The 26,006-nt window shown below is 37.1% G+C and overlaps 1 protein-coding gene across 1 annotated transcript; it reads right to left on the bottom strand.

Annotated features, from left to right (window-relative positions):
• Window positions 1-1,413: 1,413 nt before the first annotated feature.
• LOC131992183 (aryl hydrocarbon receptor-like) lies at window positions 1,414-25,802 on the bottom strand. Its single transcript, XM_059357667.1, has 10 exons — window positions 25,354-25,802; window positions 18,615-18,793; window positions 7,587-7,699; window positions 7,055-7,144; window positions 6,863-6,971; window positions 6,665-6,771; window positions 5,685-5,887; window positions 5,495-5,604; window positions 4,319-4,460; window positions 1,414-2,984 (listed from the first exon to the last, which is right to left on the bottom strand). The coding sequence occupies exons 1-10, from the start codon at window positions 25,410-25,412 to the stop codon at window positions 1,703-1,705; spliced, it is 2,394 nt and encodes a 797-aa protein (XP_059213650.1). The 5' UTR covers window positions 25,413-25,802; the 3' UTR covers window positions 1,414-1,702.
• Between the last annotated feature and the right edge of the window lie 204 nt (window positions 25,803-26,006).

The raw sequence follows: 26,006 nt of genomic DNA, 5'->3' as shown, positions 1-26,006 counted from the left end.
AAGAGAAGCTCTTGAAAACAAGACGAGGACTGCCCGAGGCTTTCATAAAGTGATTTCCAAGACAAATCAAAACCATCTGGACAAACAAGTTGGGAAGAACTCGTACCAGCAAGCCTGAAATCTGAGCCATCCGATCAAAAATGACCTTAAAATTTTTGTTCTGTATTAATCCAAAAACATCATATATATAAAAGTAAAACACTGGCAAGTAATATTTTAATGCAAAATGATTACTTCTCTTTTACTTTGTAGTACATTTTGCTCATAATGCATGGTTGTGGTTCCATTTTCCTTGTGATGTTTCTGTCAATAATATATCACACTGTCACAATCACAATTTCATGGAAAGAGGTTAAAAAAAAATATTTTTCCCAACATTATTGGCGACCGTGTATTGCATGCCCTTACTTGAGTATTTTCACAGTGTGGATTAAGTACTAAAGAAAAGTATCTCAATACATTTTCCACAACTGAGACGTTGTATTGTTTGGGCTTCAGTTTATAGGTTCTTCGTGTTTTCTAATTTCATATTATTCTTGTTTCAAACAAAACTATCTGCTCTGTAATGAGCTGTGAATACATAAATTATAGGGAATTGGAGGATGAGAGATTATGTGATTTTTTTTTATTTGACATGTTGATTTATTGTTTAATGATTCTCCTCTCATGATGTGGCTGTGGAATGACGATTAAAAGAGATTGAAATGGAAAAAAAAAAAAAAAAAAAATGTGCACTCATAAACACATATAAAGCTTCATGATGCACTATATCAACAGTTATAAATATAGCTTATAATGACTTATAAATCCAAGTGTCTTATGAGTGCTCTTGACTGGTTATAAACTACAGGCTGACTGATGAGGCTTATAATACATTACAACTACTCATACCCCTCTATACACACACCTCAACAATCAATTGTTATAAGGACTCATAGGATGCCATAAGCATCTATAATGCAGTATAGCAAACAATGAAACATCATGATGAGCTATGCTGCATTATAGATGCGTCTATATGAACCTCACTTTACTTAAAGCATACATTGATCATTTATTTATACTTATGGCATCCTATGAGTCCTTATAACAATTGATTGTTGAGGTGTGTGTATAGAGGGGTATGAGTAGTTGTAATGTATTATAAGCCTCATCAGTCAGCCTGTAGTTTATAACCAGTCAAGAGCACTCATAAGACACTTGGATTTATAAGTCATTATAAGCTATATTTATAACTGTTGATATAGTGCATCATGAAGCTTTATATGTGTTTATGAATGCAGTCATAATGCATTATGATTGATTATAATGAGCATTATAATTCACTATGAATGTGCTCATAATGCACTATAGATGTAGTCTTCATAGAAAGTGTTACCAAATGTTCTAGTAATGTTCATGTATGTTTTCTTAAGTACATAAGTGTGTTTTTCATTGTTTTGAAGCTACAGTAGGTTGTTGAGAAGCCCTCCAATGAGGCAGTTTATTTTTTTATTTATTTATTATTGATTTATTATCATTTTGTTACTTAAAAACAAATCTGAAATGGAATTTGTTGTCTAACATCACTATTCTGGTCACAATAAAGATATATGTTATGGAGATTAAAACAAAAAGGCAAATGGTTATTTGTTTTATGTATAATTGATTTGACTATCTGCACTATGAATGCGCTCATAATGCACTATAGATGTATTCTACCTCATTTTACCTGAGCTCCACTGTTCCAGCAGAAGAACGACGACTGTAATGATCCGTTTCCAGGAGCTGACGGAGCTGATCTCAGGCCAGCGCTGCCTCCACTCTGATGATGATGATGATGATGATGATGATGATGATGATGCTGCCTTAAATCTGACTGCATCATCCCTGTGGCGGGATGTGGCGGGAAAAAGGGAGACTGTGTGGTTCCTCTGGAGCACGGCGGTCCCAGGAAAGGCCGACTCCGTCTGTCAGGACCAGCAGCAGGATTCAGCATGTGACCTTCTCTCTGTTCATACATGCAGCTGCTGGATAATCGATGCGTTTGTGGGAGGAACATGGAGTCCACGCCGCCCGGTATGTGTAAGGAATGCATCAGTGTTTGGTGCTGAAAACTTTGCGGCCACGCTGCTGGACTCTGAAGCGTGCACGTCTGCTGTGAAGCTGCATATTGAACACTTTGGTTGGTCAAATCCGAGCCGGGCGGACGGCTGCTGCTGGTGTTTGTGTCTCGTACGAGCCAAGAGTTTTGTGTCCCGTCAGGAATCATTTGGTTGCCACGGAGAAGGTTTGGAGGACGACCCAACAACCTGTCCTCGTTATCCATAAACTCAGGATGCTGTAAACTGCTGATCGAGCCAGAAAAATGTGCCACGGTGTGATCTGAGCCCTGCAAGCAGCCGCCGGTCTCTCTCCTCAAAGCCTCCTCCACGTATGAGAAGACATCATTGGCCAGGATGTGGTTTAGTTCCCTCGGAGCGTCTTCTCGGTCTACTTTCACCCTGGCGAGGGTTTCCTCCCACTCCCTCAGCTCCGACTCCTCAATGTCAAGCCCCTCGATCCCTCCGTCCCCGATATCCTCCAGAATCTGCTCCAACGAGTCGATCATGGCGTCTGAGGTGAGGTCCCCCGTCAGAGACCTCTTCTGCGAGGCCTGGTTCTGTCCCGGGACGCTGAGCAGGGCGTGGCTGTCCAGGAAGGCTCGCTCCAGAGCCGGCTGTGGTTGGTCCAGGTCGGCGTCCTCTACCAGGGAGAAGATGGCGAGCGGAGGACTCGGCGGCGGCGGCGGCTGGGTGTAGATGGAGTGGTCCTGGCGGCGGAGGGAGCCCAGCAGGGAGGCGGGGTCCAGAGGTTTCTCTGCCGGGGGCTCTGTGGGGCCCGGGGAGCCAGCAGGACTCGGCATGGACTCCAGAGAGACGTCGTACAGGACGCCTTCACCTGTGGCCAGGTTGAACGGGAGCTGCTGTCTTCTCTGGTGCAGATGTTCCTCTCCTTCTTCATTTCTACGGAAAAATAGACAAGCGAGGTTAATTAAAAAATATATATATATATAATACAGTACTTTAAAAGTCTTAAATGAAGGGAGCAGGTTTGGCTTTAGAAGAGTCCCCCACAATAAAAAACCCAGGTTCTACAACTAAACTATCCATTTGTACATTTATATCGTTCCAACAAATACCTATTTAGAATAAAGTTACTTGTTCTATCACCATTTTAATCCTCTGAACACACCCTCAGATTTCAGGGTGTGTTTTTTTTACTCCTGTTTCTGTACAAGCTCTGCCTGTATTTCAGTCCAAGTTTTTTCCTGTTTTTACAGTTTCTGGCTATGATAAATGGTGTATTTTTGGCATTTTTTAAAAGAAAACATGCCTTCAAAACTTGCTTGTGGGGTTAATTAATTAATATACTAACTCTCAAATCAAATCATGTTCCATTTCATAGCCAAAATCCTATGACTTTATGAGAAATTAAAACAGATGAAACCAGAAAAACATGCGGGGGGAAATTGTCTTGAAAATCAATATAAGACGGACAACTCTCAAAAGATAGTGTTTTTTGTGTCTTTGTTTTTCCCTTTGGAGCTGCAGTGAAAACATCAAAACAAAAAAAGAGACTTTTATTTTAAAAACACTTAAACTTTAGAGGAAGTTCACTTGATTTATCTAACTCAGACAGCTGAAGCCTCATATGAGCTTCTGATAAACTTTTAAATACAATCTTTTCACAAAATGATGACAAGAAGGGAGTCCAGAGTGAAGAGGAGGAGTGTTTAGAAGGAAAGAAAACTTGTTTTATTCATATTGGAACCTGAAAGTTGTTTTTGGAAGAAAAAGGGTAAAGAGGACAATGCTCATAGAGATTTTATCTGTAACACTTTACAATAACCAACTAAGTAATGTTTATAGATGGTTTATAAACCAATTATTAACCATTTACAAAGTGCTATACATATTTAATCTTTAAATGTTTCAAACCAATTTCTTAAAGGTATATGAATCATTTCAAAATCATTAAAATACTTAATATGATGTTAAAAATGTTAAAATGAGTGCAACTAAAACTATTAATAAACTATTAATTATAATTTTAATGGTAAAGTAACTATAAACTTACATTAATATACCATCTATTTGTCATTTATAAATTATTTAGTTAGTTAAACATTAATAAATTATGTATTTACCATTTTAAATGGCCTATATACGGTTTATGAATGATGATTAAACACTAATAAACTATCTGTTTACCATTTATAAATGACGGTTATTGTAAAGTGTTACAATTTTTATCAAGACCTGAGTAGAAATGAAGCCCTGAACAGTAAGAAGCTTACGTGAGGGCTTTCTGACGAGCCACGATGAAGTCCGGTTTCCGTCCCTTGAAGACGACCCTGGCGGTGGCCTGGACCCACAGCCAGTGTCCAGTTTTAGTCAGCAGCCTGAAGAAGGTGAAGCCGCTGTCTCCAGTCTTCATCACTGAGGAAGAAGATGAAGGAGATGTTAGTCCAGTTAACCCATTTATGTTTTGTAGTATTTGTATTTTTTTCCACCTATTTTCGGTCTCTTGGCCAATGAAATGCATCAGAATCATGATCAGAATACATGCGGGAGTGTCGCAATGCATCATGGGACTTTTCCAGAACTTTGAAATCATGGAGGAAGACGACTATAGTGGAGGCATATATATATATATATATATATATATATATATATATATATATATATATATATATATGAGCGGAGGAGCTCAGCAGTAAGTGACGGAAGAGATCTGATGAAAACAGCACCGATGATTTTATTGCTGATCCGACTTTGAACCCTCGGAACCAATCGACCGGCATTTATGGATGAGGAATATGTTTTTAGACGACATTTTCACCAAAGAACAGACAGATTTGTGGCCATCTGGAGATAATAATAATATTATTAAAAATATATTAATATTAATAATAATAATTGATTGTGATGATGATATAAGAAATCATGACTGTTTATGTCTTATATTACTTTATGCGTCGTTGAATACCCTGAAAACTGCAATATATAAAATGTATTATTATTATTATTATTATTATTATCATAATTATTTTTATTTTTTTTTACAGTAGGGTAATAAGAACTATGTCTATTTCTTCCAGTGGTCATATCATGTTAGCATCTTGCTAATGGGCATGTATTAGTATTATGCATAGGATTTTTTATTCAGTCAAATGTAACATTTGCTGAGTTTGTTGATTTTTTAAAAAACTTTATTGAAGGTTTGGATAAATAAACTCAACTTCTCATGAAAGCCACGGGTATAAGCTCTCAAATACTTTTTGAATTTCATTTCTATCTGCTACAGAGGCTGAAAAATCTTCTGGTGAATTTCCAGAAAAACTTCAGGTTTTAGGGGGTTCTTTCAGAGGTTTTACAGGCTTTTTTTCCAGGCGTTTTAGGCCTTAATGGGTTAATAACAGCACTGAAGAGGCAGAAAGTGCCTGATAGTAGCGTATTGTAGTATAACTCACTCCGGAGGTGGTTGTCAGCGCAGTACATCATGTCTGCAGCGTGGATGAACTGGTATCCAGACCCCGTCGTGACCAACTCGATCTCTGTGTATCCTAAAACCAGCTTCCCTCTGAGAACACACAGAGACAGGCTGTTAGAGGAGCAGGTCTGGAAAAGGTTTATCGTGTTAAATTCAATAAAGAGATCCACCTGGTGTCAATGCCCAGAGGAGCAAAGTCCATCCTGTGTTTAGTCTGGAAGATCAGGGTCTTAGTCCGGATCTCCATGACGGCAGGAGGCTGCAGAGGAGCGGCGATGGCGAACAGAGCCAGCTGAGGAGGAGCCGCCGTCCCGTCAGACGCTTTGTTTCCCGGCAGATGCAGATACTTCAGACGCCCGGTGAAGTTCAGAGCCTGGAGGAGGAGGAGACGTAGTTATATTCATGCATTTCAACAAGTGATGTGAGGTGAAAATATTTTGTTAAAGTAAATCTAATTTGTCTAACTTCATGCACATGATATCTGTTAAACATGAGCATGTTAGCATTTATCCCCAAACACTGCAGCCTTACAGAGCTGCAGACCTTTAGTTCAGCTGTTCTCAACCTAGGGGTCGGGACCCCAATTGGGGTCGCGAGATGATTTCTGGGGGTCGCCAAATCATTTTGGAAGTCAGCTCTGTCTCCACTGTGTTAAAGTGTTCATGTGTTAATGTGTTTTAGTCTTTTTGGTCACTTAATGTCTTTTTTTTGGGTAATTTTGTTAGTTTTTTTGTCATTTTCTGTGTTATTTGGTAATTTTGTGTCTTTTTTGTGTCTTTTTTTTATCATTTTGTGGTCAGTTTGTGTATTTTTTTGGTCATTTTGTGTCTTTTTTTGATCATTTTGTGGTCAATTTGTGTCTTTTTTGGTCATTTTGTTTCCTTTTTTTGGTCTTTTTGAGGTTTTTTTGGTCATTTTGTGTCTTGTTGGTAATTTTGTTTCTTTTTTGGGTCATTTTGTGTCTTTTTTTGGTAATTTTGTGTTTGTTTTTTTTGGTCATTTTGTGTCTTTTTTGGTCATTTTGTTTCCTTTTTTTGGTCATTTTGTTTCTTTTTTGGGTGATCTGAACTGTGCGTGTGAGATTGGGGGTCGGGACTCAAAAAGGTTGAGAACTACTGCTTTAGTTTACCAGATGTTTTAAATAAATTACCAGGAAGCCAGAGGTGTTGTCCAGGAGGCAGCGGAGACGACAGCAGAAGTTTCTTTCCAGGAAAGACGAGTTCTCTGGAGGGATGTACTGAGACAACAACTGGCCGCCTGCAGGAAATAAAAACACTCTCTAACTGGGACCAAAAACAAAAAAGAATAAACATGTTTTATATCTGCAACAGGTAAGTTGAATTGGGACCTTCTGCTCTAGTGTCGGAGGGGTTGAGGGCGAAGTGCAGCTGACATTTGAACATCTCTCTGTCGTCCACGTGGACCAGCTCGTGCACGCTCTGCTGGACCACATCAGACTGGAACAGAAACACAAGGAATATCACTCAGTGTTTTGGTGCATAATGAAAACAAGTACAACACAGTGTGTCACAGTTTTTACCTGATGGAAGCCGAGGAAGTCCTGGATGGTCGGAGATGTGTAGAAGATGGTTCCATCAGTCGCCACGACCAAAACAAAACCGTTTAGAGCCTGCAGGAATAACAGAAATGAGACAAAATTACATCCACAGATATTAAACACAAGCAATGCCACAATATTTTGCTCTTTTGGATCCAACAATAAATGTCTCATAATGGAGTGTAATCCCAGAAAATACATCTCATGTATGCTTCCCTTTTCAGTTTTTTATACAGTTTGATACCCTTAATGCTCTTTTATTTATCTATTTATTAATTTATTTATTAATTTATTTATTAATTTATTTATTTATTTATTTATTTAAGTATCTGCTGTTGTTTTTCTCCGTTGTATCAGGTGGTGAGAGCTGAAGGATGGGGCCTTAGCTACTCATTTAACCTGTCATGTTATGTCTGCACTGTCATGTTCTGTGTTGTAAATGCAAAATTGAATAAACATGTCTTTAAAAATACCTCCACACCAATAAATTTAATCTAGTGTTTTGTTGCTGTACCTGCAGAAGGAGTTCCCCCTCTGAGAAACTGACTCCATCCAGAGACACTGACTGTCCGTTTCTTCCGTTTGCAGACACAGGAGGAGCCGACCTTGTGTGCTTCTGGAGCGCTGCTGCATAAAAACAAAGAAAAAACAACTCAAAAGATTAATTGTCAATGTCCGAAAGCTACCAAAAGAAAATAAAAAGCTTAACATATCGGTAAAGACAAAAAATGTGACCAATTCTGTGTATCTGTAACTGTAATCACATCAAAAGATCAAAGGCAATCAGAGCAGAGCAATCAACAGAATTAACTGCAGCTGTAGAATGTTCCGACACAGTGACAGCAGAGGTGGACAGACTGGAATTTCTGGCCTCTAACAGAAAGCATTTTTGGCAAAACCATAATACCTATCATTGATCCGACTTCACTTTGAGCGCCCTGAGTTCTTCCTGAACGTCTACATATGATTTTTGTGAAGAAAAATTAAGAAATAGCTTTGTAAGAGTGATCTGAAAAACTGTTAAATATGCTTTTCTTCAGAAATCTTCCTGCGTTTTTAATATGGGAGCCAATGAGGCTGTTGGTGGTGTTAGTGGTGCATCTGTGCGTCCTACGCCCAAACTATAACTCTGACAGCTTTACCAGAGGATTGTGAGGGAGAAGACTAATTTTCCTACGTTTCTATGTATAAATTATTTCTGTAGAGTGGAATTTGCGGCCTGGAGCGCAGTTTTCAAATTTATTTTTTGACAGTTTTTTCTCTCCCTCTACACTCTGGCGATGATGTCACACACTGTGACACGAACATTCCGTGCGATACACACCCATTATAATCTCAGAATTTCTCCAAAAATGATCATGGTCATTGAACAGGGATTGATAAAAAACTATATGACCTATCGAAACGTGGATTAATACACCGATACACAAGACTTGTGTCTACTGTTTAAAGTTTAAATGGAGTCTCTAGGTGAAATTATGCCGGAGAAGTAGACGTTTAAAAATCTGCAATTATTGTTCTTTTTCTCTAATTTTTTCCGGCCGTCCCATACACTTCAATGCAAAATTTTGGGCAGTTTTTCACAACTTACGTCGCGAAAAATTCATATTCCGTAGAGAAAAGTAATAGCACACCGATCCCGATCAAACCGCACGTTTTGATGTATAATTTGTCCTGCAACTCTTTAAGTTGTAGGACTAGTAGCGGGACGAAATTGCGTCCGGAAGAGGAAGAAGAAGAAATCCACAGTATAACAGTAGTGCTCTATTGCCCCGTGGCCCCAATGATACAGCATGTGTTTTCATGTATACTATCTGCACAGTGTTCATGTGTTTGTGTAAGAAATAAAAGGGAGATTTCATGCAGATATTGCTGCAAATTCAGCATGAAATATTGTGTTTGCTGTCCAGAAACTCTCTCACAACACAAGTGTTTTTTTTTATTCTGGTCAAAGAGGACCGAGCAGTGTTTTTTGTTTCTGTTGTGTTAAAAATAAGTGTTTTTTAAAGCAGAATCTGGTGTAATCTAATCTGTGATCGCTGGTATCCAGGCAGCTAAAGCAAAACCTCCTTTCCTTTCCTCACAGTAATGACTCTATGGCACGCCAACAAACCTCCCACCTCTCTCCCTCCCTCCCCCCTTTTTAAAACAAACCCACTGGATCTGCCTCTCTTGCAGGAATTTGCCCCGTCATCTCGGTCAAGAGCAGCTTTCTACAAACTCAGAAAGAATCTGCAGTTTGTTTTTAAAGTGAAAGCGACTCCTCAGGGGGTCGCCGCTCACACTGGAGTTTAACATCAACATGTTTAGTGTTAGGCTCAGTGGACACAATGTGCAACACAGAAAGGTGATCAAAAAAAGCTGCACAGTTTAAATGAAAAATCTAATTTAACCTGAGTGTGTAATCTCCCCTCCTCCTCCTCTCCTTCTCTCCCATCCTTCCCTGCCTCCCTTCCTCTCCTCTAGAGGAAAAGGGTTCACACGCAGAGTCAAACACCTCGCCAGAGACCAGGGAGGGAGCGCTGGAAGCCTCCACACTCTGGAAACTAAAGCTGCCAGTAAGCTTCATCACCACTGTTTTTCAGACGCTCAAACAACTTCAAAACCTCACCAGCGTTTAACAAAACTATGAGCTCATATGTTCGCCAACAACCTCTTTTTCCATAACCAAGACACGACTATGCTGTTCTGGCTAGGAGAGGTTGTGCTGAAACAATGACACCAACACCATGGTAATAATTCAGAACAAATAGAGAAAAAACACACTCCAAAGGGTAAAAGAACAAATTATAATTGTTAAAACATGTTTAACACAGTCAGAATTACTTATTAATTCAAAAGTTTTAGAACACACCAACTTTTCCAGAATTTAATTAAAAATTATGCAGTTTAATGTCTCAGTGTACTCTGAAATTAATGCACATTTGCAACATTTAAACTTCTTTATTGAGCATGATAGTGTTTTGAAAGTAAAAAAAAGATTCAAAATCACATTTTATGTTGGACTAAAGGACTAAAAAAAGACACAAAGTGACAAAAAAAGACACCAAAAGACACAAAATGACTAAAAAAAGACACAAAATGACTTACAAAGACATGAAAAGAATTAAAAAATGGACAAAATAGCCCAAGACTCCATAGAGTTAAGTTGTTAACCCATTTCTTGTTCCCTGAAAAAGGCCTACTTGTATAATTCTGAAATGTACATTATTTTTCAGTTTTGGTTCAGCTTACCTTTTTTTATTTACCTCTGGCAGTTCACCACTTACCTTTGGACCCTTTCAAGCTGTTCATTTGACTTGAACTGCTTGAATTTCAATAAAAAACTGGAAAAATTGGGGTGTTCTAAAACTTTTGACCGGTAGCGTATATATTTATATATATATATATATATTCCAAAGAGCTGCAGGACTATATTTTAAATTACAATTTTTTCTCTGTACTGTTTTAGTGTTGTTCATTATTACTTTCGTCATTGTTGTGTTTATTGTTGTAATTTGTAATTGTTTTATTGTTGTTTATTATTACTGCCATTGCTGTTTTATTATTATTATTGTTTTGTTTTTTAATTGTTTATTGTAAGGTGACCTTGAGAGTCCTGAAAGGCGCCTATAAATAAAATGCATTATTATTATTATTATATATATATATATATATGAACGCTGAAACTAGAGCAGTTTGTCTCCTGACAGACAGACGGTTGACCTCTGAACACAGGAAATGTTTGGCTGCAAAATCAGCAGAAATGGCTGCTAGAGCTCTAAAAACAGTCAGTGTGTGTGTGTTGGTGTGTGTGGAGGGCAGTGTTCATTTTGGCAGCACTTGCTTAACCCTTTATCAGGCAAAGAACTATATTTGGTAACTTCAGGTAATATTTTGAGAAAAAAGTTGCAAATTTACCAGATTAAAGTGGCAAATCTACAAGAAAAAAATGCAGATTTATGAGATTTAAAGTGGTGAATCTGGGAGAAAAAAGTTGCTTTTTTCCCACTTTTTTCTCGTAAATCTGCAACTTTTTTAGCGCAGATTTGCCACTTTGAATATCTTAAATCTGCGACTTTTTTTCTTGCAGATTTGCCACTTTAATCTAGTTAATTACCTCGAAATATTACCTGAAGTTACCAAATATAGTTCTTTGCCTGATAAAGGGTTAATAGTGTTGTTTCTGACTCAGCAGCTGGAGTTTAACGCTGCCTGTGACCTCGCTGTAACCTCGTTATCAACAAACACAGGAAGCAGACGTGAGCAGCCGCCGTGTCACACTTCCTGAGTCTGGACTCTGTTGCTACGGTGACATGGTCTCACCATGGTAACGCCAGGTGATGAGAGGAAGCATCACCTGGGACAGTGAAGGCCACAGGAGGAAACTACAGAAGAGTCTGTGCTCGACACACACTGTTTATATTTTATACATAATGGTTTATTTAGTGTTCGGACCTTTTCACTCACAGTCAGTATTGTTAAATAAATAAATTAATGAATATAAACGACCATGAAAGATTTATGAAACAAAAGTTAATAATGAATAAAATATATATGTTAATATATACATATATATACATACATATATATACACATATATACATATATACATATATATACACATATATACATACATATATACATATATACATACATATATACATATATATATACATATATACATACATATACATACATACATATATATACACACATATATATATGCATATAATATATGTATATATATACAATGTATATACAACAATTTTTATGTATATTTATATATATGCAAAATACCAACTTTTAAGGTGAAATTAAGCATTATTTGTGTGTTTTTTTAAAAGCCGACATAAATATTCAATCAATCACTTTTAAATGTTCCAGTTGGTATTTTGCATATATATAAATACATAAAAAAGACACTGAGCCTCCACTATATTCTTGCTCTGACCCTAGACTATAGATCCAGAAACTTAATTTCCTCATCTTGATTACCTACTTACAAAAAAACTAAGGGGAAATGGTCCAATGACTGAGCAAGATGGGCAATTTGGTGGCCATTTGATACAAATTAGAAGGTCAAAAACTAAAAATTTCGCTTGGGAACCATTTTTTTGGACTCAGCACCCTTGAGATATGTAAGGTAGGCCGGTTCCTGACTTGTACCATAAATGCTCCTCACTTCTTATAGGAGGCCTTTATTCTGAAATCCGTCTAGACTATTATATTGAAACTGTGTTTCAGATTAATTCAAATGTGAGAGCGCATTGTTGTGACGGTGATTATTTAATTATATGTGTGTTCTCATTAGAGCATGATTAAACATGCTGCCTTTAATATGGCTATAAAAAAGCTTATTGCATTTTGTTTTTTTGAAGGTGTGGGGGATTGGGGGTGCACGGCTAAAAAAAGTTTGTGAACCGCTGCTCTAACACAACAGCTGCTTTTCTGTTTTTGATTCAAGCAGTAAACTTGGGCATATACTGGCCTAATCCTATCAGAGACCACACAGTAACACTCTTAGTCCTCGCCGGCTTCATTGTCTATTTTACTCCAATTGGGAAGATAATAGATCATGCTGTATTAACCCATTTAAGCTGTGAAAGCTGATACGTCGTTTTGTAGCATTTGTAGTTTTTTCCATTTATTTTCGGTCTCTTGGCCGATGAAATGCATCAGAATACATGTGGGAGTGTCGCAATGCAACATGGGACTTTTCCAGAACTTTGAAATCATCACCAAAAAAGGACCCAAAATGACCAAAAAAGACACAAAATGACCAAAAAAGACACCAAAATGACAAAAAAGACACAAAATGACAAAAAAGGACTAAAAAATGACCAAAAAAAGACACAAAATGACTAAGAAAAAGACACAAAATGTCCAAAAAAGACACCAAAATGACAAAAAAGACACAAAATGACAAAAAAAGACTAAAAAATGACTAAAAATAGACACAATGACCAAAAAAGACACAAAAGACACAAAATGACTAGGAAAAAGACACAAAATGACCAAAAAAAGACACCAAAATGGCAAAAAAAGACACAAAATGACTAAAAAAAGAAAAAAAATGACTAAAAAAGACACAATGACCAAAAAAGACACAAAATGACTAAGAAAAAGACACAAAATGACCAAAAAAGACACAAAATGACCAAAAAAGACACCAAAATGACAAAAAAGACACAAAATGACAAAAAAAGACTAAAAAAAGACAAAAAAAGACTAAAAAAAGACAAAAAATGACTAAAAAAAGACACAAAATGACTAAAAAAAAGACACAAAATGACTAAAAAAAGTTTGTGAAGCGCTGCTCTAACACAACAGCTCCTTTTCTGTTTTTGTTCCTTCTTCTTGATGTAAAAACATACAAAAACACTTCAACAATCAGCTAACAAAAGGGGACCGTATCAAAGTATCGTGTTATTTTTAAGCATGGAATCATAACGGACCCAAACATCAGCTGCTGAACAAACATCCTCCACAATCAGAGGAAACTGCTGAGGAAGATTAGCTGAGACAGCAGGAGAAACTCTACAGAGACGTCTTTCTGCAAAAAAATAGCCATATTAGTAAAGTCGCTACAGTCCAGACTGAAATACCTCAACAACTATAAGATGGATTAATATTAAGTCAAACATATCAAGTACATATACAAACTGCAGGGATTAAGTACTGAGGAAAGAGGTATAAAAATATTTTATTTCAACTTCATGAGCAACCTTGTATATCATTTAATTATTATTTTTGATGTATTTATGTAAGCTGGATTTCAATGTTGTCCAGGTAGAACTAATTTTGACTATTTAGTATACTTTTATGTGGTTTTATTTATAAAATGCATAATCACTTTAAAATGTTTTTATGTTAAATCTTGATCTGAAATGTAACTTAAGCTGGCAGCTAAATATAGTCGAGTTAAAAGTACAACATTTGCCTCTAAAATGTTGTGGAGTAGAAGTATAAAGCTGCATAGAATGGAAATACAAGTACAAGTTTACAATACTATATAATACAAGTTTAGTAGAATCGCTAAACTCTAATTCAAAGCTGATTCAAGCAGTAAAACTGGGCATTTACTGGCCTAATCCTATCAGAGACCACACAGTAACACCCTTAATCCTCGCCTGCTTCATTGTCTATTTTACTCCAAATGGGAACATAATTTACTAAATGAACATCAAGCTGTATTAACCCATTTAAGCTGGGAAAGCGGATACGTCGTTTTGTAGTATTTGTCGTTTTTTCCACCTATTTTCAGTCTCTTGGCCAATGAAATGCATCAGAATACATGTGGGAGTGTTGCAATGCAACATGGGACTTTTCCAGAACTTTGAAATCATCACCAAAAAAAGACACAAAATGACCAAAAAAGACACCAAAATGGCAAAAAAAGACACAAAATGACTAAAAAAAGACACAAAATGACCAAAAAAGACACAAAATGACTAAAAAAAGACACAAAATGACTAAAAAAAACAACAAAATTACCCAAAAAGACACCAAAATGACTAAAAAAAGACACAAAATGACCAAAAAAGACACAAAATGACTAAAAAAAGACACAAAATGACTAAAAAAAGACACAATGACCAAAAAAGATACAAAAGACACAAAATGACTAAGAAAAAGACACAAAATGACCCAAAAAAGACACAAAATGACTAAAAAAAAGACACAAAATGACAAAAAAAAAAAGACAAAAAATGACTAAAAAAAGACTCAATGACCAAATAAGACACAAAAGACACAAAATGACTAAGAAAAAGACACAAAATGACCAAAAAAAAAAGACACAAAATGACTAAAAAAAAAGACACAAAATGACTAAAAAAAGTTTGTGAACTGCTGATCGAACACAACAGCTCCTTTTTCTGTTTTTGTTCCTTCTTCTTGATGTAAAAACATACAAAAACACTTCAACAATCAGCTAACAAAAGGGGACCGTATCAAAGTATCGTGTTCTTTTTAAGCATCGAATCATAACGGACCCAAACATCAGCTGCTGAACAAACATCCTCCACAATCAGAGGAAACTGCTGAGGAAGATTAGCTGAGACAGCAGGAGAAACTCTACAGAGACGACTTTCTGCAAAAAACAAATCACTTTTATGGCCACATTAGTAAAGTCGCTACAGTCCAGACTGAAATACCTCAACAACTATAAGATGGATTAATATTAAGTCAAACATATCAAGTACATATACAAATTGCAGGGAAAGAGGAAAGAGGTATAAAAATATTTTGGTCATTTTGTGTCTTTTTTGTCATTTTGTGTCTTTTTTTGGTCATTTTGTGTCTTTTTTTAGTCCTTTAGTCCAACATAAAATGTGATTTTGAATCTTTTTTTTAACTTTCAAAACACTATCATGCTCAATAAAGAATTTTAAATGTTGCAAATGTGCATTAATTTCAGAGTACACTGAGACGTTAAACTGCATCATTTTCAATTAAATTCTGGAAAAGTTGGTGTGTTCTAAAACTTTTGACCAGTAGTGTATGTGCTGTTTTGTTTTTCTTCAAATAAAAAGTTTAACAACAAAAAAATAAACAGTTTACAAATAATTACATAAGATTTGCATGTGAGTTCAACACCTAAACATCAACTTGTTTGAGCGTATTTCTTGGCAGCTTGTTTGTGATGTCAGACTGGGCGAACATCAAAGCAGAGCGGAGATAACGGAGCGGAGCGTGCTGATGCAGATAAAACCTCCATCTGATAAAGTGACTTCAACCAGCATATTCTGCTTATTCCAGCTCTCTCTTTGTGTCCTGATTTAATTCACCTTCTTCTAAACCTTGCAGTAAGTTGAAGTTACTAACATAACAAGAATTCAGAGCATGAGGGGGGTTGTATAATAAATAAAAAGGTGAGTTAAAGCTGCAGCGTGTCTCCATTCAGCTGGTCAGGAGCCCTCATGTCGTGCCAGCGAGCCTCGGAGCCTCCGGCCTCCTCGCTGCTCCATCAGCAGGAGCGATCGGCCGGCTGATAGAGGAGGAGAGAGAGCGAGGAGGCGCACAAAGAACCAGGAGAAAACCCTGCTGCTGCTTTTTAAAAATCTGTGGCCTCGATGGCACCATTTACTGTGCAATTTGGTAAAAGGCTAACCTGTATTTAGGCAACAGCTGGTGGAAGAGTCCTGGTTTTCACATTTAACCCTTATATTTCTCTCGAGGAACTGCATCGTTTCACTTTAACCCTTTATCAGGCAAAGAACTATATTTTGTAACTTCAGGTAATATAAGTTGCAAATTTACTAGATCAAATCTACAAGAAAAAAAGTCGCAGATTTAAGAGATTTAAAGTGGCAAATCTGTGCAAAAGTGGGAAAAAAGCAACTTTTTTCTCCCAGATTCACCACTTTAACCCTTAATAGGACACTCATTGAAATACTTGCAAATTCCAAATTTCAACCCTAGAGAATATTGGAGGATATTACATACTGCCAGAATGTGTAAAAAAAACCCTAATAAAATAAAAAAATAATAATATTTTGAGAAAAAAGTTTATGAGATTAACGTGGCAAATCTACGAGAAAAAAATGCGCAGATTTATGAGATTTAAAGTGGTGAATCTGGGAGAAAAAAGTTGCTTTTCCCCCACTTTTTTCTCGTAAATCTGTAACTTATTTTGCACAGATTTGCCACTTTAAATCTCTTAAATCGGTGACTTTTTTTCTTGTAGGTTTGCCACTTTAATCTAGAATCTTTCATCAGACAGAGAGAGTCTGATGAAAGATTCAGAAATGTAGGAGTTTTAGCTATATGGGTGACTAAACATTAGGGATTCCTTCATTTAAAAGGGAAACAGGAAAGATGTTTTAAACTTCCTGTGAATATAATCTAATTTCCATAACTGTAAAAACAAGCATTATCGTCGCAAATGTGAACTTTCCAACAGTATGTCCAACGGATCATAGGTTATGAAAGCCTCCATAACCAAAAGAAGCTTAAAACTTAAACTTAAATTTGTTTACACAGAGCAGAGAGGAGAGGACAGGAGAGGCTGGAAACAGTTAAATGTGTTTCTGTCATTATAACTGTGTTTTTCTGCACAAAGACGTGTTTTAGTTGTTCCCACTTCTAGCCTTGATTGTGCTGATTCTACACAGCTGCAGGACTTATAGATTTTATATTATATTATATATATTGCAGTGAAATACAAGGACACAGTGAGTAAAATGTGAGAAAAAGCCCTGAAACTCATCAGGAAGACGATTCAGTCACTTCACATTTGGACACCAACCTCCACCTGGTACTATATATACTTGACTATGTGTGTGTGTGTGTGTGTGTGTGTGTCAGAATAAAGCGTCAGAATAAAGCCCTACTGTTCTGTCTGTCTGTCTCATGTTCCTCTGCTCAGACTCCATTCTCCCTGCAGCCTCTCTCCTGTTTCCAGCCACTATTCATTATTCACAGAGTCAGATTCCCGCTCTGACACCTCAACACTCGCAGCTCTGCCACAAAAATGTCTGCAGCTGCATATCTGCACACCTGACACACACACACACACACACACACACTGTCTCTCACTTTCAATATTTAGGTTACACACAACCGTATTACTCTGAGTGGAGGAAGACTTTAGATCCTTTACTGGAGTAAAAGTACCACACTGTGAAAATACTCCACTACAAGTAAAAGTCCTGCATTCAAAAACTTGGCTTCCCTCCAGTCATGCATTCTGCAGCAATACAGAGAGATCCAAATATCATTAACCCTTTATCAGGCAAAGAACTATATTTGGTAACTTCAGGTAATATTTTGAGAAAAAAGTAGCAAATTTACTAGATTAAAGTGGCAAATCTACAAGAAAAAAAGTTGCACATTTAAGAGATTTAAAGTGACAAATCTGCACGAAAAAAGTTGCAGATTTCTGAGAAAAAAATAAGGAAAAAAGCTACTTTTTTCTCACAGATTCACCACTTTAAATCTCATAAATCTGCGCATTTTTTTCTCGTAGATTTGCCACTTTAATCTCGAAAAAAATGCGCAGATTTGTGAGATTTAAAGTGGTGAATCTGGGAGAAAAAAAGTTGCTTTTTTCCCACTTTTTTCTCGTAAATCTGCGACTTTTTTTGCACAGATTTGCCACTTTAAATCTCTTAAATCTGCAACTTTTTTTCTTGTAGATTTGCCACTTTAATCTAGTAAATTTGCAACTTTTTTCTCAAATATTACCTGACTCTAACTACCAAATATAGTTCTTTGCCTGATAAAGGGTTAAGCGGTTGGATTAGCAGCTCAGATGCTGCTGCTTGTTGTGTATTATACTTGCAGTGGATGTCAGTGTTTAACTGCACAAAAGACAAATGTTATAAATTCTCACTTCTTCTCTCTGAAAAACCCCCCAGAAACTCCCGTTCAGAGATTCAGAGGGTCAAACTATTATTAATCACCACTTTGATGGTTCATATCCTGTGAATCAACTGACTGTTTCAGTTGTTCTTGTCGTGTTTTAATGTTTTTTATGTCGTGAAGTAAAAAGTGCAATAAATCACATTGTGAGATGTAGAAAGTGGCCCCAGCGAGCTTTGAGGCGGAGGTCACTGACCGTGGAAGTAACTCTTGACTGTGAGGTATCCCACGCTGAGCCGCAGCACCGACAGTTTGTCCAGACGACCTCTGACCTCCTCGGAGAATGGCAGCATGGCGGTGAGGCGGTCCAGCTCTCCGTTCAGGCGGTCCCGGTGCCGTTTGGACGGGTTGGTCTTCACGGGCGCCGGCTTCACACTGAAAGGACGCAGAGACACAAAGAGGATGTTGAGGGACGCTCGCCTGCTAAAACTTGTTCCACACGGCTGGAATTTCCATCTTGAATGGAAGTGGGAGTTTTTGGTAGATTTTTCACATCCTGTAACAACGTCTGAAAAAAATTCCAGTGTTTGAATTAGTAAGAGACGATGTGGGCCGCTGCCCAAATAAACTGAGAGCCACATCAAAGGAGCTGCAAGAGGCTCAGAGTGCAGCTCTCAGTCTGTTGTTAGAAGACGAGAAGAGCTAGTTTCATTAGTTAGAACAGTAGTTCTCAACCTTTTTGAGTCGCGACCCCGAATTTAACATGCATGTTGTCGGCGACCCCCGCTCACTGAACACAATCTCACAGTTCAGATCAGACAAACTCAGTTGATACGACGAATTTTGGACGAATAATGAAGCAGACAACCACTAAAACATCTCTCTGTCTGTGCATTTATATATTTTTTTTGTAACAGTCAGCTTCAAGCCAGAGACTCCTTGTAAAGTAATAACTTGCTAATTTGGGATTTGTCAGAAAAGACACAAAATTACCCAAAAAAAGAATCAAATTGACCAAAAAATTTCATAAAATTAAGCAAAAAGGACTCAAATTGACCACAAAATGACAAAAAATGACCAGAAAAAGACACAAAATAACCAAAAAGACACACATTGACCACAAAATGACCAAAAAAAGACAAAATTACTAAAAAAAAAACCCACACAAAATGGGCAAAAAAAGACACAAAATGACCAGAAAAAAAAAAAAATGACCAAAAAAGACACAAAATTACTGAAAAAACAACCAAAAAAAGACCAAAAAGACTAAAACACATGAACACTTTAACACAGTGGAGACAGAGCTGACTTCCAAAATGATTTGATGACCCCCAGAAATCATCTCGCGACCCCAATTGGGGTCGGGACCCCAAGGTTGAGAATAGCTGAGTTAGAAGAAATCAGGGGATCAGCAGAGTCAGCAGGATGCATCCTCTGGGGAACATGAATATTTGTACTAAATTTCATGGCAATCCATGAATAGTTGTTGAGATATTTGAGTGTGGAGCAAAGTGGAGGTAAACGTGGCTAACAACAGAGTTACATGGTGATTCTGGGACGGCCTGAGTCTGTTGATCCTCCACTTGGCCTGCGCCTTTATTACTACAAATTACCACAATGTAATTCCTCTGCAACGTGTCGGGGCATGAACAGAGATCTGAGCGGAGAGATGGAGGGAAGAGGAGAGACAACAACACAACAGGCAGGAACGAGGAGATGAAGAGAAGAGAGAGAGGAGGGAAAACCTCCAAAAGCAAAGTAATAAAAGAAAAACAGCTCAGGGAGTAAATAAATAAAGCCAGCGTAGCTGTTAACCCTTAATAGGACACTCATTGAAATACTTGCTAATTCCAAATTTCAACCCTAGAGAATATTGGAGGATATTATATACTGTCAGAATGTGTAAAAATAAACATATGAAAATAATATTTTGAGAAAAAAGTTAATGGGATTAAAGTGGCAAATCTACGAGAAAAAAATGCAGATTTATGAGATTTAAAGTGGTGAATCTGGGAGAAAAGAGTTGCTTTTCCCCCACTTTTTTCTCATAAATCTTTAGCTGTAGATGGTGTTTTAAATAGTTTAGAGCGAAAGTTGATTTTAAAAGATGAACGTTTGACTTTACACTCCTGTTTCACCACCAAAAAGGATGTTTTAGCCTTGCTTCTGACAGGATTTGGAAAAAGTCTAATCTACTAATCTACCAACTAGCCCCGCTACTAGCCCCGCTACTAGCACGGCTACTAGCGCCGCTACTAGCACGGCCACTAGCACGGCTACTAGCCCCGCTACTAGCACGGCTACTAGCCCCGCTACTAGCCTGGCTACTAGCACGGCTACTAGCCCCACTACTAGCCCCGCTACTAGCCCGGCTACTAGCCCAGCTACTAGCCCCGCTACTAGCACGGCTACTAGCCTGGCTACTAGCACGGCTACTAGCCCCGCTACTAACCCGGCTACTAGCACGGCTACTAGCCCCGCTATTAGCCCCGCTACCGTAACGCCGGTGATCTGGCTACGAGCCGGGGGACAGCGGAGCCCCCAGCAGCTTGTTTATTGCCCATAAAATCAGTGGATGTGTGTGGCTGAATGACATGAGGGGGAATAAAGCGTGAAAATAAATAATCTTGCAGAAAGCGAGAACTGGAGGAATCTCATTTGTGATTAGTCTGGTGTTAGCCAGGCTAATTTTTCATGTTAATGTTAACCTGAAAAGTAACTAAAGCTGGCAGCTAAATGCAGTGGAGTAAAAAGAACAATATTTACCTCTACTCCTGTACATAAGAAAAGTACTTGAGTAAATGTATTTAGTTACATTCCAGCGCTGCACGTGCTCGCTGAGCTGAACAATAAGTCTGACCTGCTCTGGGTGCAGAGCTGCCAGTCTCAGCCGAGTCAGGTTACACGGGCAGATAGAGTGTCTCCTGTTGTAATGTGGCACAAACGGATGCAGAGTATAAAGCTGCTTTTTATAGTGTCGTCATTTCTCTGATCTCTGTTCAGTGGTGGTTCTAGACCAGTTTTACTGTGGGGGCCAAGGAGGGGCCAGTGTTTAATCAGAGGGGCACATTAGCACATGAAAAAATGGCAAAGATGATATTTAAGCATTCAAAATCTTTGAATGTCTTGAAAAAGACACAAAATGACCAAAAAAGACACAAAAAGAGAAGACAGAATAACGACAAAAAAAACCCCACAGAAGACATAACAATGACAAAAAAAAGACACAAAATGACAAAAAAAAGACACAAAATAACTAAAAAAGACACAACAACAGACACAAAATTACCAAAAAAAAAGACACAAAAAGACACAAATGACCAAAAAAGACACAAAAAGACACAAATGACCAAAAAAGACACAAAATGACTTACAAAGACACATAAAGACATGGGATTCAAAAATGGATTTTGAATTTCTCCACTTAATTTGCACTAAGTTGTATATAGTATATTATTATTATTGTATATTTTGTATATTGTTAAATGTCTTTTCTTAGATTGTTTATTGTTTATCTTTTATCTTAAAAATTGTGTGAAACTTTGCGGCTGTAACAAAGAAATTTCCCCACTGTGGGATTAATAAAGTCAAATCTGAATCTGAATCTGAATCTTTAAGCAATCCAAAATCTTTGAATGTCTTGAAAAAGACACAAAATGACCAAAAAAGACACAAAAAGACACAAAATGAGAAGACAGAATAACCAAAAAAACCCCCACAGAAGACATAAAAATGACAAAAAAAAGACACAAAATAACTAAAACAGACATAAAAATGACAAAAGACACAAAATAACTAAAACAGACACAAAAAAGACACATAAATGACAAAAGAAAGACACAAAATAACTAAAAAGACACAAAAAAGACACAAAATGACCAAAAAAAAGGCACAAAAAAGACACAAATGACCAAAAAAGACATGTAAAGACATGAAAAGGATTCAAAAATAGACAAAATATCCCAATAAGACTCCATAGAGTTAAACTATTATACAGTGTAACATTCTGGGTTCCTTTTGTGTACAATGAGATATTGTTTGAACAAAAAAAAGAATTGTTCCATTGTTCATTGTTCATTGCTATAAATTGATCATTTTATTATTAATTTGACACAGGGGCCACAGCAGGGGCCAAAGGCTTCTTCACAGTGGCAGTGGCCCCTGGAGGCCCCTGGGTAGAACCACCACTGACTCTCTTTATATAAATGTTTCTATCCAGACTTAAACTTCTGAACGATCTGCAAACTGTATCTGTTGCACTGACACCAGGTCTCCCAACATCGCTACATTAAGGGTTTAACAACAGTTTCCAGTCTGCCTGCAGCCTTTACAATGTTTACAAAACACTCCAATACCTGCCTTTACCTGGCACCTGTTCAGGTACAGGACAGTGCAAGAAAGAAACCTGCAGATCTGGAATTTCACTTGTAATTTAATTTGTTTTTATCATGACATGTGATGTAAAAAACATTAAATTCTGCTCCTCAGAGACACTGTGAAGACATGATTGATTCTGTTGAGACGAACGGTCATGTGACAAATATTCACTGAAAATCTGTTTACACAGAGCTGAGAGGAGAGGACAGGAGAGGCTGTTTACACAGAGCTGAGAGGAGAGGACAGGAGAGGCTGTTTACACAGAGCAGAGAGGAGAGGACAGGAGAGGCTGTTTACACAGAGCAGAGAGGAGAGGACAGGAGAGGCTGGAAACATGTCAATAGTTCAATGTGTATAGCATGTGCACTGTAAAAAAAATCTGTTTAATTTACGGTAAAATACCGGCAGCTGTGGTTGCCAGAACTTCACCGTAAAAATGACAGTGAGTGGATTTTCAATTCTAAATTTAAATGTAAATATCAGCAAAAACTGTAATTTAGACTGAGTATTCCTGTTATTTTTAGGGTAATTGTGTCATTCATTCACACATCATGGTATTTCTCCATAAATTTTGCATGAAAATGTTATATTTTTACAGCAAAACTGTGTGTTTCTTCCACTTTATGGCAGAAAAAAGTAAAAGTTTTGTGCTATTCTTTGATTTGATTTTGATTAATTAAAAGTGTCTAATATGGTGATATACAATTTTTTATTTTACGCCCTATTTCTGATGTATTTGACAGTGTTTTACTGTTATTTCTACAAAGATTTTTAACAGTGTGGAGACCCAATTCCCCCTCACAATATTTATGACACATACATTCCATTTTATTCCAATTTTCAAAAAACAATTTATCTGATTTTTTTTGGTAAGGCTTTACATTAAGGTCCTTGTAATAACCATTAATTAACAAGTAATAAGGCCCTTGTAAGTCCTTACAAGATGCTTATTAACATTATTGTGTGTTTATAAGCTTATATAAGTGTTAATAATGGCATTACAAACACCCATGACCCACCCATTATGTCTTTGCCATGCCTTTATTAATCTTATTTTGTTTGCTTATTTTGTATATTCAATTTACTGTAAAAGAAAGAGAAATTAAACAAATGTCTCACATTTAAGAAGATGGAAAAGGCATAGATATAGATATAGATATAGATATAGAATATGTGAAATATTATATTTGGATTATCAAAATAGCTGTCAAATTAATTTTCTAATGATTAAACAAACAACTGATTTCGGCTCTTTCCAGAAGTTTTTTCCCCTAATTTTTGAGTATTTTCAGGACATTTAAAAGGTTAATTTAACCCCTATTTCAGTGATATAAGCTTTATATCAAGGTCCTTGTAATAACCATTCATTAACAAGTAATAAGGCCCTTGTAAGTCCTTACAAGATGCTTATTAACATTATTGTGTGTTTATAACCTTATATAAGTGTTAATAATGGCATTACAAACACCCATGACCCACCCATTATGTCTTTGCCATGCCTTTATTAATCTTATTTTGTTTGCTTATTGATATTAAAATATACTTTATTGCTCATCTATTATAAGTTAACTATAAGTTAACTATGCTTTTTGCAACTACCGGATCTAAAGCGAGAACAATGCCTTATTACTTGTTAATTAATGGTTATTAAGGACCTTATTACTTGTTAATTAATGGTTATTAAGGACCTTATTACTTGTTAATTAATGGTTATTAAGGACCTTATTATAAAGCGTTACCCTAATTTAATGATCCTGTCTGTATTAAGAGCATGCTTAAAGGATAAACTGGAAGTTTGGCATGTATATAAACTACTGAACTGGAACATGTTTAAAGTATTTTTTCAATAAAAATAATATATTACAACACAAATATCTCCTGTGAGGTACATATTTTTAGAGCATGGCAGGAAAACTGAGCTAAAAAACCAAAATAAAATATTCAGATTGATCTTCTGAGAGTTTTGCCGCATTAAACCATTTTTTTCTTAGCTGTATGTGTCAGTATTTAACCAAATATCAAACTTTTAGCACACATCATGTAGTAATAAGTCGTCTGCAATATAAACCTGTTCAGGTTATACTTCAAATATATGATCTTATAATCATCTATTATAAGTTAACTATGCTTTTTGCAACTACCGGATCTAAAGCGAGAACAATGCCTTATTACTTGTTAATTAATGGTTATTAAGGACCTTATTATAAAGCATTACCTTTTTTTTTAAAAATGATTTATGTCTTTTTAATTGTGTTATTCTGCACAAAGACATGTTTGAGTATTTCCCACCATCACCTGCCGGACTCACCTTATCTGCCCTTGACGTCATCACCTTTACGTGACACTTGCTGCAGGTGAACTGTACCTGCCCCCCCTCTCTCCTCCTCTGCCCGGAAATCATAAATCACCAAAATAAAACGAAAAACAACAACCCTGCAGATGTGTAAACACAAAGTAAACGGTGTTATTATTAATCTATTAATAATTACACAGTAATTAATTCGGTGATGATTGATTTATCCCCCGGCACTGACCTGCAATAACCCCGCCATAGTTCAGGCCTGTTTCATAGCCTGCGGTGACACAAAACAATAAAGTTATTAAACATTAAAACTCACTTTTTCTGAGCGGGTTTCTTCCTCCTCTTGGCCGCGTACACCCCTCCGTTCCCCGGCATGCTGCTGCTCAGGTTTCAGCCTCAACTTTCTCTCTGCTTTCACTTCAAAGAACAAGAAAAACACACACAGAAAAAAAAAAATTGCGTTTTTAAACCTCCCGACACACCCTGAACGCCCCTCTCCTGCCAGGGTCCCTTTAAAAAACAGCTGATTTTAGCTTGAACGCAGCTCGGTCGCACATTAGAGAGAAACCATCCAGAAACATGACGTCTGGCTGCTTTTTGCAGCGACACTGTCGGTCAGAAGCTCATTTAAAACTTTTCAAAGGGAAGTAGAGACGCACACGCAGCAGACAGTCCTCCCTGTGGGTGCTCTGCCGCCTCAGCCAATCAGAGGCGCCGTGACATCACAACAGTTTTGTCTCCCGCTTTGTGATTGGTGCAGAGCTCCTCCTTTGTTTACCATTCTCCACCTCAGCTGGAAAATACACAACTTGTAAATTACATAAACTGTACATGAAAATGTGGTATGCCTCCTTTCATTTTAGGTTATTCAGAAAGAAAAGGGTTGTTTCTTTCTTCTTAAGATGTAAAGTTTAATATAAAAGTGGAACTTTCCGTGTTTTCTACTGCCTGAAAATTGTTGTCTAACCT

This window comes from Centropristis striata, chromosome 19 (assembly GCF_030273125.1).
Source record: "Centropristis striata isolate RG_2023a ecotype Rhode Island chromosome 19, C.striata_1.0, whole genome shotgun sequence".
Lineage (NCBI taxonomy): Eukaryota > Metazoa > Chordata > Actinopteri > Perciformes > Serranidae > Centropristis > Centropristis striata.
The sequence above is the reverse complement of the archived record's forward strand: the minus strand, read 5'-3'. Positions and strand labels throughout refer to the sequence as shown.

Excerpts from the sequence above, each read along its gene's own strand:
- LOC131992183 (XM_059357667.1), bottom strand. The coding sequence starts at position 25,412 with ATGCCGGGGAACGGAGGGGTGTACGCGGCCAAGAGGAGGAAGAAACCC. Across the intron at positions 6,972-7,054 it reads ACTTCCTCGGCTTCCATCAG|TCTGATGTGGTCCAGCAGAG; the intron begins GTAAAAACTGTG and ends TTTCTGTTCCAG. Across the intron at positions 4,461-5,494 it reads CGCTGACAACCACCTCCGGA|TGATGAAGACTGGAGACAGC; the intron begins GTGAGTTATACT and ends CTTCTTCCTCAG.